Raw genomic sequence first — 12,445 nt, forward strand, 5'->3', positions numbered from 1 at the left:
AACGATCTGATTCTTTAACACTTGATAGGATGAAGGGAGATTCAAGTTAATCGATCTTGCGATTGTTTCAAATATTTAATTGCGATAACATTTTTCCTCGTCATTTTTCTAATATACTTTAGTATCTTATATACTTCGTCGCGCGTGCCATGAGATAAAAAAATTGAAATAAGAAAAACTTTCTAGACGATCAGCTGATCCTAGCATTCGAAAAAGGAGAGATGAGATTTTTATATACTCTATTATTAATATACCAGTTTTATCGTTTGCACTGTCTTAGTATTAGAAGAATATAAAAGGATTAAATATGATATACAAATAAATATAACACATGTATAAGATCCTTGACATTATTTCGTATCATTTTTATCATTCTCTATAATTGAAGGGAACTTTAATATCGCGGTAGACGATATAACTGTGTATATTGCTATGGTTAAATTTAACTTAGAGATGATGGTATGACGATCGTCAAAACCTGAAACGCCAACGTGACGGGTGTGATATCTGTGTCTTCTCTTTTCCAAAACTGTCGCTGCAGAGTGCGGCGAGACGGGCGGGCACCAGCTGCGCCAATTGCAAGACGGCGACCACGACCCTCTGGCGAAGGAATCAGGCGGGCGAGCCGGTCTGCAACGCTTGCGGACTCTACTACAAGTTGCACAACGTGAGTTTGCACACTCATTAATTATTATTCTATCGATGTGACATTAAGAGATTAATAGAAATCTAGCGAATCGAAGATCATCGTGATACATTTCAGATACAACGTCAGATACATGTAAAATAAAAACAAGGATCATTCTTTTTAAATGTATTTTTCTTCGCCCCCCCCCGCCCCTTTCAAAACTTGACCACTGAACTTAAAAATTATATTATAATTTGAGAAAAAAAAGAAATTTGAAAAAAGCCATCTGTTTCGATATCTTTTGCAATTTTTCAGTTTGATTTTATTATCAAAAATATATATATTTAAATAAAATATTATTTATCCATTTGAATATATAAAAATTTTACATGATATTAAACAATATGCTATTGTTCCATTCGTTTGATTACTATGACCTCTTAAACTTGAGATTTGTCGAGTCAACCGGCAGACTCCGATTTTGCTCGTTAATTGGTCGGTTAATTGAGAAAGAGAAAGTTGCTCCACGCCTCGGTAAACAGTCGGTAGCGATTTGGGGGTCTCGAATTAATACCCACGTTCAGGGACAATCGCTTATTAAAGGGAACTATACTTTACAATACCTTATCGTCTCGTGTAAAGCGATCGCTAGATGATAACCTGGATCATGTTTTTCTCCTTAATACGCTTTATTAAACAAAGATCGTTAATCTCAGATGAAAAGTATTCTTTTTCCGCGCTCATGAGTACCATATTGAGAAGTGCATCTAATATATATTTTACCGGAATATGTCTCTTTCGGTCGAATTTAGAAAACTGGCGTATTATACAGACATCCGCGCGGAAAATAGGGAAAAATTTCAAGAGAGAAATCTTTGTTTTATTCTCCTTCTATATACATCTATATACATTCTATATTATTTAACTGAATGCATTTTTCGATAATTACACGCATAATTGAGATCATTTAGAGCATAAAGTCAAACGCCCCACTCTGTATATATATATATAAGAAGGAATGGAATAAAGATATTCTTCTAAATTTTTCTTAATTTTTTCAATGTTATATTTCTATTGAAAGTAAGCGCGGATAGCCGTATGCAAACACACGTACAAAGATTTTCCGACGATAAAGGGGCACCGTCGTCATCACGGAGAGACCCCCAGTGTTGTACCAACAATTAGGATGCTTTCTGGTTTGCCGGACGTGGTCCTTACACACGTACACGGACCGCCTGGAGAGGGTGGAGCGTGCTCAACGGCGTGTGACACCGGAAGCGCCGGAAGCGAGTGCCAAGCAAGGGGGATAGACGTGATCGAGAGAAAAAGAGAGAGAGAGAGAGAGAGGGGAAGGAGAGAGGGAGGGAGAGAGAGAGAAAGAAAGAGACGCGAAAGAGCGAAAGAACAAAGAGAATGAATTGTTTTTTTATCGAACACTATCTTTCACCTCCCCCGCGACGACGTGACGGCCGGGCTATCGCTCGATGTTGTTGCTAGACTAGCACGTTTCCGCGGGATAAATCTCGAAGACGATCGAGAGAGAGAGAGAGAAGGAGAGAGCGTGTGGGCGACGACCTTAATAGACGAGCTCACGCGTCGCGACGGTATTCTAGCCGAGGAATTCCGCAAAATTAACTCGTTCACGAGATGAAATGTCACTTCGTATTGTTTTCGTTTCGTATCGTTGATAAACGGATAGCGTGATTACCAAAAGGCGGAATTATTACTATAATGTCGCAAAAATGGCATTTCTGGATTTTTACTCATTTAGTAAAAATTTAATTTGCTTGAAAAAAAAATTTTATATCATTGATAAAGCATAAAATTTATATATTCATTTTTTTTTATTTGTCACAAGTCTTTCTAATTTATTGATTAATCTCGTTAAATATTAATGTAATAATTTATGATCGTTTTTCAATCTCGCCAAGATCATCGCGACGAGATTAAACGAGCGATAAGAGGGTAAAGAGAGAGAGAGAGAGAGAGAGAGAGAGAAGGATGGGAAGAAAGCTGCGTAAATTCGGACGGAGCCGCACAGTGCGTCGCCTTGTTTCCGGCGACGGGGGGAGGGGGGGACTGTTAAGACAGAAAGCCCACTGTGATAAGGGAGGGGGGGGGGAAGCATACGTGACGAATGTCCGTTGGCGGTTGAGGCTCGCTCGTGCAGAGAAATCGCAAGCCAATTAGCGCGCGCCGCAAATGAATCCTCTTTCACCCAAGTCCACCCCTCTCCCCCCGACGCGGCATACGCTCTCTCGGGGGTTCTCTTTTTTCAGCCTTATCGCGATTAGCTTAGGAGAGATCGCGTCGGTTGGAAATCAAGATACGGTACGCGCCAGACACGCCGCTTACGCCAAAGACACTACGCCCCTGACACAGGACGGATGGAGAGAGAAGGAAAGAGAATCGCGAACCGTTTGTTATTGCTGTGCATCTCTTAGAGGACAAGAATCTTTGTACTCGTTTCTACGTTCGTTGCTTTTGACGCGCGAGAGAGCAAGGAAATTAACCGAATCTCGGAGACGGAAACCGCTCGCGTAATCTTAATCTCACATGCACGCATATTTACGCGTGCGCGACTTAAAGATCGGTAATATTGAAATGAAAAAATCGAGCGATGCACGCGAGAATTCCATTATAAGATAATAGAAATGTATGCATTCTCATACACTTGCCTAGGGGGAATTAATCAATTTTTCTTCAAATATTTTACGTTTAAAAATTAATCAAAGATTTCACGTTCTTAATAATATTTTATATCGTTAACGACGTGGCATAATGTAAATGCGAATTTCCGCAATTATATCCCGCAATTGTAAACGTGCAGAGATGGACGTTTCGACGAACCTCGCGCGTGTTTTTACATTTCGTTACATTTACAATTCGTTACGTATTCCTCGCTACGTTTCGTACGTTACTCTCCGTACGATATGTTACCTCGAGATCGTATGTTAGAAGAGTCTAATGGCGAACTTCCTGTATCCCAAATGCACGCCCGCGGGAACGGGATCGTAAGTCGGCGGACCAGGCTTCGCGGAAATGAGAAGTCTTTCTCCCTTGCCGCCGCGAGCGGCGACTGATTCCAATCGGATCCCTTCCCACGAGCTCCCCCGATTGTTCCCCGCTTCGGAAGAAACATACATTTCCCGAATACGCCCGCTTCCGCTTCCTCCGGTGCGACGCGAGACTCTTGGAAGATTCTTCTGGGGAAATAGAAAGGAAGAATCTTTGGGGAGAGCGAAGAGAGGGAGAGAGGGTAATTTCGCGTAGAAACGTGAAGCCGTAATGGATACTTAATACTGCGAGAGAGTTTCCTTCTCGGTCACGAGGTTTTTTTTTTTTTTTCTCCTTAAAAGCGAGACGAACCGACGCACAGAAAGGACCGCCATTACACGGCGGATCGGGCAATGAAACGCTCCTCTTTCGATGAAGAGCGGAGGCAAAAGGTCGATCATCATCCCCAAGCGTCGCCGCCAAGCGGCGCGTTTCGTTTTCTCTCCGAGAGAATGAAAAGCCGGATCTTTCTCCGGCCAGTAAACGAAGTATCGAGTTGCCATTGTGTGTCATCGAGTCTCTCTGGATACTATTGTCAACTTCTCTCCGCCGTGGAATCTAATTCCCTGTCTCTTCTATCGCTCCTCCTCATTCTCCTCTGTTCGCGAAACGAACGTGTCGTGCTGAAAGAATCATGCAGAAATGTAAATTCGATCCTTTTACTTTCAACAATCTACATATGTCGCGACAAAATTCAAAGAATAATAATTTTATCCCCGATTGAGAAGAATGATTCTTCCATTTTCTGATAGATATATTTTTAGCAACAAAGATCAAATCTAGATAATAATTATTACTTGGAGAGATGCTCGAACCAATGAAAGGATATTCCACGCGCGATTTTCTCATCCTCTTATTCCCTTCGCTGCTTTCGTACAAGACCCTCGGCGTCAGTCGAGAACGTACACTCGCGTGTGATTCCTGACACACGCACGCACGCATACATACGTAAGCAGCCGCAATCGTAGTCAACGAGCGATCGAAATAGGCGACTGTCTCCGGTTGACGTTAAGCCGACACATTACAGTCTTAGCGCCGGGGCTGAGTCTTTTCTTCCTCCGCAGCTCTCGGAGAAGACGAAGACGGAACGAAAAAAAAAAGACGTCTCTCGAAATAGTCGAAATGTTCTCGACGATCGCGATTATCGTTTCGATCCCGGATATCCCACGTGCTAATGGAACGCGAAGATTATCTCGATGAATTAAAGATTGACAGACATGCAGACTTGAGGAGTGCGATAAGTAATAATTTTCTAGCAGAAGATTATTTTCGTAGATTCTTAGATGTCCTTATAACAAATTTCTTCATCGCAGGAATATATTATTAAATATCAAATGCGTTAAACATTGATATATCGCGTAAAGCGGTCGAGACTATTTCTCGGAATTATCGTTAATTACCAAGTTATCGAGAATCGCTCGAGACAATTGCTCGATCGACAGAGATTCTTCGCAAGATGTTGCTGGTCGGGAGAGTTGTTTCCGGAGCGTTTTGCCTTCGATAGAAGAGGAAGGCCGCGACGAATCAATCATTTCGGTGGCAGACGTATTTCTCTCGCGTCGGGTTCTCCTCCTCATTCTTCTCTCTCCTCCTCTCACGATATCTCCGACAGATCGTGCGGCGGGGGAGAAGGAGACGGCGGGATCGGATGGAGAGAACGACAGATCTGGCGTCGTTAAGATAGAGCGGACCGATAGCGCTCCATGGTTAAACTCAAACACGACCCCGGCTCCACGGCTCGAAAATACACGGATTATTCGTGCCAGGCTACCGGGTGCTCGGAATATGGTAATCGTCGCCCGAAAGCCAGCCTCCTCGCGCGAGAGGCACGGCGGGGTCAGCGAGATCACGCCACGTCGCTCGACTCTTTTGTAGCTAGACGAAACTTCGTCCGTTCGCAGTCTAGTTTCTAAGCTAAGTTTATGAAAAATTGAACGAATTTATATCACATTGATAAATATACAAGAGCTATTAAAAAAGAGATTAAAGCTGGCGAGATTTAATCTAAAGTTACGTTCGATTACTTTATAGATATATAAGTATTCGGAGGACTATTTATATGTCTTGAATAATATCTAGGAGGAAATAATTTTATTAATTTTTTTTTTTTCTATAAATTTATATAAAATTATTTTATTAATATAAATTTGATTAAAAAATAAAATAAATAAGATAATCTATCTTTCGAAAATTCGATTACATACAGACATACAGACATAATAAACAAGATGTTATCAAACATGAAGCGATAAACTTCGCTGCATTAGAAAGTCTCTTCTTCTTTCGCGGTTATCCTCCTTTTTTTTTTTTTTCCCCCGACGCGTCCGGCCCGCTCGCAAACAAAGGCACCGGACACCGATCTGGGACCGTACTCATTAATTCTACAAGGTTGCTCGATAAAAATCCGACGAACCCTCTCGACAAAGTACGCGCGGAGCGCGTATTCCCGACTTGCTTTCAATAACAAAGTCAGCTGTGTAATCCAAGATGCCGCGCTATAGAAGCGCGATCGTCACGCGATCGGACCTCCTTGCTCGAGCGAGGGACGCGTTCCTACGTATTTCGTGGGCCCGTCCGGTTCGAGGAGCGTCAAACTTCTAGTATTACATCGACTGCACACGAGCGGATTAGCTCGCGACAAACAACGCGTCGACGTGTAGTTTCGCCGGCGGACGCTCTCGGTTTCCGAGAACGAACGAGATGGAACGACGGGAACTCGCGATGAGACGCGCATCGATGCTCCACCGACATTGTTTACGGCCTAATCTTGCTTGTAAATCTTGCCGCTTCTCTGTTTTACCAAGTACGAAACGAACACAATCTTTCTCTCCTCTTATTCGCCGGAAGACGAGAGAATGACGGACATCCACGTCGTTTCTAAACGAGAGGGATGAATACCTGTCAAACGCGCGGTGAAATATTCCTTCGATTAGAATGTCACCTTAACGAAGATTTAATCTCTCTTTCGATCGTCGAATTCCTGCCAATTGTCTTGAGCGGTGAAGACTTTGCGATGCGTCTCGTGCGTGGGATCGTCGCGAGCATATCAAGTGGCGGGCTTCGCCGTAATTCGGACTTCTGCGTAATTCGATTTTATAACTTCCTCGCGGCCCTTTCATCCTACCTTTATACTCGCATGTGTCGCGACTGCGAAAGAGTAATGGACATATTTTGCGTTTGATTATTGTAGCTTCTAATCTGTTTAAAAAAGAAAATCGTATACAAAATATTTATCCTTTTCATAGATTAAATTTTATTAATTAAAGAATAAATTAAAAATTCATATTTTTATATTCATCTAGTTGAATTGAGTTTGACTTTGTGATTATCGTGTAGGCGAGATGATCGCTGTATCAAATTTCAACTAAATTTCTCGAAATAGAGGGAGGAGGAAAAGGGGGCTATTTATTACGGACTGCCGTAATTTGTTTTAGTTTTACCGAGCCGTCTCCTGTCTCGGGACCGTAACGATCCTTCTTTCTCCCGGGCTTTTTTTTCCGGGAGAACGAGACACAGAGCGGAGCGGTCCTAAAATTATTCTTCTTATCGGTCAATCACAGTGTCAGATATATATATATATATGTGTACACTCGTAACAGCCTCCGACGAGATCGAGATTCATATCGGAAGAGACAAGGTGCCTCTGTTCTATAGGAAGATTCTCCGGTCGTCTTTCTCATCTACTCGCAGACGCGAGACGCGTAAAGCTCCTCGTCCCCTCTGTTTCGTCGCCTTCTCGTTCTCTTAATAAGCAACAATGCAAATTCGCCGCGACAAGATTGAAGCTTTGTGTTCGCCTCATTCTCGGATCGGGTCCGCCCGTTATCCAGTCTCGATAACGCGACTTTGTCGTAAATTATTTGCCGGATCGTCTATAAACGTCTATCGTAATCTCGAATGCGTAGCTCGAGCGTGTAACTACGCGAAATCTTCGATCTTTGCGAACCTTTGGCGTGCGTATCGCCGGTTACAATTTTTCTCCGAGAGATCGACTTACGGCTTCATCAAGATTATCCGGAAACCGCAAATAATTAGCGTTCCGGGATTATTATTCATGCCATTGTCGCGCGAATCGTGAAAAGCTATTCGTCAAGCTGTTTTAAGACACGACGGCGGGTGAATCGTTCGCAAACGGAGACGACCTCTGAGAGTGCTTGATTCAGGTGTCGATCGGGGTCGATAAGAAATATTTTGATGCTTTTTTTCGCGAATCGACTTTTCATTCATTGACCTCACCTCACACTGATTACGTATGCGTTTCGCGTCGTGCAGTTGCATCGTGTGTGACCGCATCAATCTGCATTCGAATCTCCGCCCGCCTCATCCATCCTCTCCCCTTCTCGTCTTCCTCTTCCTCGTCTCATCTCGCCGTTTATTTTTCGTCCGTATCTTTGTCTCTCATTTCATTCGTTTTCGTCTAATATTTTCTACTGCTTTGATTCCGTTCTCTTTATATATATCTTTTTTTTTTATACGCGACCTCGTCTCTTTTGTTTGCACCTCGCGCTTTCGGACACCCGCGGACTCTCCCACCGATCTCCGGTGGTTCCCTATTAAATCCCGCTTGTATTGTATTCAAATTGGTTCGAGCTTTCGCGTCCTTCCTCCACCTCCGCATCTGTTGCCAGTTGTCGCTTATTAAAAGACCCATTAACGGATAGTCGCTACTCGCTATTCTTACTTGGTTTACAAAAGTTTTCTACATATATTTCGTATAATGTATAATAATCCAGACGATATATAATAATTACAATTTGCAAACTGTGTGTTTATGTAAAGCGATAGTCGCATTTGAAGCTTCGATTATGACTCTTTCTCATAGAAAGACGTGAGATCTCGTCGATCTCTGTCTTACGCGACGGCAGAACCTAATCTTGTACACCGTAAAACGACGTCCGGCAAGAAGATGCGATTCACAGAGAGTCGCCGCGCGTTTCGCCCTAAGGAAGGGAGCGACCGTGTTAATTCGGCAAATTTCGACCAATTGCGTAATTCCGAAAAGAGTCGTTGACCGTCTGGACGAGTTCAGGGTGAGACGAGCGAAAAGAAATTGCGCCCGGGGGCGGTCAGAGAAGCGGGGTGGAAGGAGGAGGATGCGTCTTCACACATACACACACGCACCTCCTTCGCGTCCAGCGCAATACCGGGAACCTTTTTCTCCCAAGTTGGCAGTTGCGTCACGTCGCGGCGACTACAAAAGCGCCGCGATTCTTCCCCCCCCCCCCCTATCCCTTCTTCGGTCCGATGCAACACACAACACTTGCATACCATACTTATTTCGTGCCCGAGCATTTCATGAGCGCCCGTCTCGCCGTTATACGGGATGAGTTGAATTAATTAAGCCATCGTTCGAGTAGGCGTTTGTCGACGGTTTCTTCTCGCGAAGCGTCTCTTTATTGGAGATTTATCCTATAGACTTGGCGAATATACGCACGATCATAGTTCGATTTCATATCTTTCTAGTTATCGAGATACAAGCAGCTCTCCATCCGTCTGTCGCTGTCTTAAATAATAAATATATACCCGCGCGCACATCGGACTTCCTGTCTCGAACATTGGCGCTTGTTTACGTCTTCCGGAGAACGATTTTTGTCTCGTTAGACACCGCCAGCAGACGCGACTTCCGTCTTTTCAAGCGTCAAGTGAGAGACAATGCTGTCTTTTTTCGCACCAGCGAGAAAACAATGTTGTAACGCAATGTTTGCCTCGCCCCGATTAATTTTCCCTCGAGATTACACTGTTGCGATGATGCTGCGTCGGCGAAACAAGCCGATCGAGTCCCGCTCTTAAGTCAAAGTCCCCGAATCATTCGCGCCGAGTCTCGAGCGTTTATCTTTAGCAGACGTTTATTAACGTTAATTCCGATCGAAATAAAAAAAAGGTTTCCCCCTCTTCTCGTTTTCCCAGCGAGAAATAATACCGCGATACCCGCTTCTTGTTCTGCGAGCGAGAAGCACGCCGATGACGTAGTGTCTCGCGAATTGCTCTCGAGGACGATTGTCGATTCGTTAATTGCACCGGCTTCCAGAGACTACCGAGAATCTGAGGGATTCCTTAATTGCGATCGCGTCTGGTAAGCCGGCGAAATTGCGTCGGCGACGTAATTTCGCATCGCGTCTCTTCCATGTCTCGCTTTGTTGCAGAATCGATTTTAGAAAACCGCTGATATTTATATCCCTTATTTGGATAATAAACGAAAGCATATGTATGTATTCAACGCTTACATTCTACATTATTATCATTGTGACCTTGTGAATGGCAAAATTTGTGAAAAATCTTTGCGAAATATTGTACAAGATCCTCTAACGTCTCATTATTTATTTATCGACATTTATTAATTTATTCGCTAGCAATATGGATTTCTGTGAAACAGAAATTTGCAATTTCCGCAATTGGCGCGCATTTTCATGCAAATTGGCTCGGTTCGAGGAATAATAAAGCGGCCAGCGAATGTAAATAACTCTTAATTACGTCCGGCGCGATAATTATCCAATACATGCGCTTGCGAAAATTTGATGAATCTCGATGTAATATCCTGGACACAAAAGAAAGAATCATTCTCTTTCCAACGATTTATTTCTATATAATACAATGTTCACCTTGCGAAGACGAAGAAGAGAGACGTCTTATTCCCAGCTTTTCAGGAGATCCGATTCGATTAAGCAGCTTCTCCTTAAATCCATTATTACAAAAGAAAAATGAATTTGCGCGCGATAAATGGAGTAACACGCTTTCGCGCAACGAGAATTGATTTAACACGATGGGTTGGCACAAAAGTATACGAGAATCCGAATGTAACATCGCGGGGAGGGTGGGGAAGGGGGGGGGGAGCGAGAGAGACAGAGAGAAAGTGAGAAAAATCGCAGATTGAAGTCTAGAATAAAGAAGAAGCGAATGTATTTTCCCGTCGAACATTGCAACGCGCGATGATTTACGATGGAGCGAATAGGGAATGCATCGCGTTGCACTCTGCTGCACACCAACGTCCTCTTTCTCTCCATCGTATGAAAAACTATCTCTTTGCGAGAATGTAATTATTAAATTTCCGCACTTAAATATTTCGATTTTTCTATTTCCTTATTATAACGAATCAATATTGTGTGCGTTATGTACGAAATATTCGTGCGCGCGACAAACTCGCTTTTAGAATTAATAATTCTAAACTTACCGGATTGTTGTCTACGACTGTTCCAGGTGAACCGGCCATTGACGATGAAGAAGGAGGGCATCCAGACGAGAAACAGAAAGCTCTCGTCAAAGAGCAAGAAGAAGAAGGCCGGCGGCTGCCTGGGCCTCGGCGGTGTCATGGGCGACATGATCAAGGCCAGTGGACACCTCGATCTCGACAACAAACCCTTCCATTCCGGATTCGGCGCGCCGATGGGTAAGTCAAATTCTCCCGAAAAGCTCCCGAACTTTATCTATCTCAAATCTGTTGTATTGAAAAGGAGCAAAACGTCGGATAATTCCCTGTTATAAATATATATATAATTCTACAAGGTACTTTAAATCTTTCGAGAATAATCGGTAAAAAAGTCTTGATCAAAATTGACGACATTACAATTGATAGAAATATTTGCGGAACACTTTTCGCAATTTTATTTCATCTGCATAAACTGAGAAAATCGAGCAAACGTCTCTCTTCCGAAGTTTCTTACGCGAAAAAATATTAATAGAGCGACGCTTCTCGCGTTATCGTTCCAGGTACGTCCCAGCATCATCACACGATGCATCCGGCGATGCAGCATTACATGTATCACACGGGTGTCGGCGTGGCCGGAGGTCTTCATCAGGGATTTGCGCCACCGGCGCCGCCCCCCATCCACCCGCATTCGCATTCCCATTCCCATTCTCATCACATGACGAGTCTTCAGGGTCTGCAGCTGGCCACGACGAACGCGATGGTGAGTGCGCGATCGACCAAAGGCCTCGGCCGCCGATAATCGATTTATTTAGCGGAATCTGTTGATCTTCCCCTCCTTCTCCTTCTCCTTTCTTCGGATCGTAAACCGAGCTTAATAAAATCAACATTGTAATAACTTGAACGTTTACATTTATAATTTCAGTCAAATTTAATGAGAAATTTAAAGGTTTCTTATTTTGTTCGGCATATCTTTAATTTATATTTAATTGAATATTTAATTAAATCAAATTTATTTAATAATTTCAATATTAATTTTGATACATACATATGTATTTATTACGCATCTTGTGCGGCGTTTCTCCGCCTCTTTTTCCATCTCTTTTTTTTTTCTCATATTAATCGCGTCGCGGCGGACACCGCGAAAGGGGAGCCTTCATTCTCGCGGCCGACAAATGGAGCAGCAGAGCACATCAGGAGTGTGGTAATCTTTGTCTGGTTTCAGACCGGCTGGCGATCGGAGTACACATGAATCGCGAATGACTAAGCAGCTCAGGAGGACGCAGCCCACCACTGTCTCGTAATGTCGTAAAACGCGTAAAGGGGGAGAAAAAGAAAAGAGAAACGAAAAAAAATAAAAATATAAACGCTCCTCTTCTCTTTCTCGCACGCGGGCGGCACAGTCGATCATCGACGACACGGGGAGAAAAAAAAGAACATCCCCGCGACAATACACGGGACAAGTATCCAGGGCTCACGTCGTCCTCGCGGGGGTACGTCCGTAAGAGCAACACGCGTCCGTTGGATCTCTCTTATAAAAGTGAAACCTCTTGTAAATATGTAAAGTTTCATGTGTTAGGGTCATCGAGCCCTGAGTACTCTGCGTTGATACCACTGCT

General features: G+C 43.5%; 1 protein-coding gene across 1 annotated transcript; it reads left to right on the plus strand.

The window, feature by feature from the left end:
* Positions 1–460: 460 nt before the first annotated feature.
* Positions 461–12,412, plus strand: LOC138936711 (GATA-binding factor C-like; the record flags this gene model as incomplete). The annotated part of the gene is made up of 4 exons (XM_070302325.1): positions 461–667; positions 10,880–11,069; positions 11,390–11,589; positions 12,052–12,412. Coding segments are annotated over 4 exons (624 nt in total), but the record flags the coding sequence as incomplete, so codon positions are not given.
* Between the last annotated feature and the right edge of the window lie 33 nt (positions 12,413–12,445).

The sequence above is a fragment of the Polyergus mexicanus genome, unplaced genomic scaffold (assembly GCF_030449975.1).
Source record: "Polyergus mexicanus isolate NDT 795.1 unplaced genomic scaffold, iyPolMexi1.0 SCAF_9, whole genome shotgun sequence".
Classification (NCBI taxonomy): Eukaryota; Metazoa; Arthropoda; class Insecta; order Hymenoptera; family Formicidae; genus Polyergus; species Polyergus mexicanus.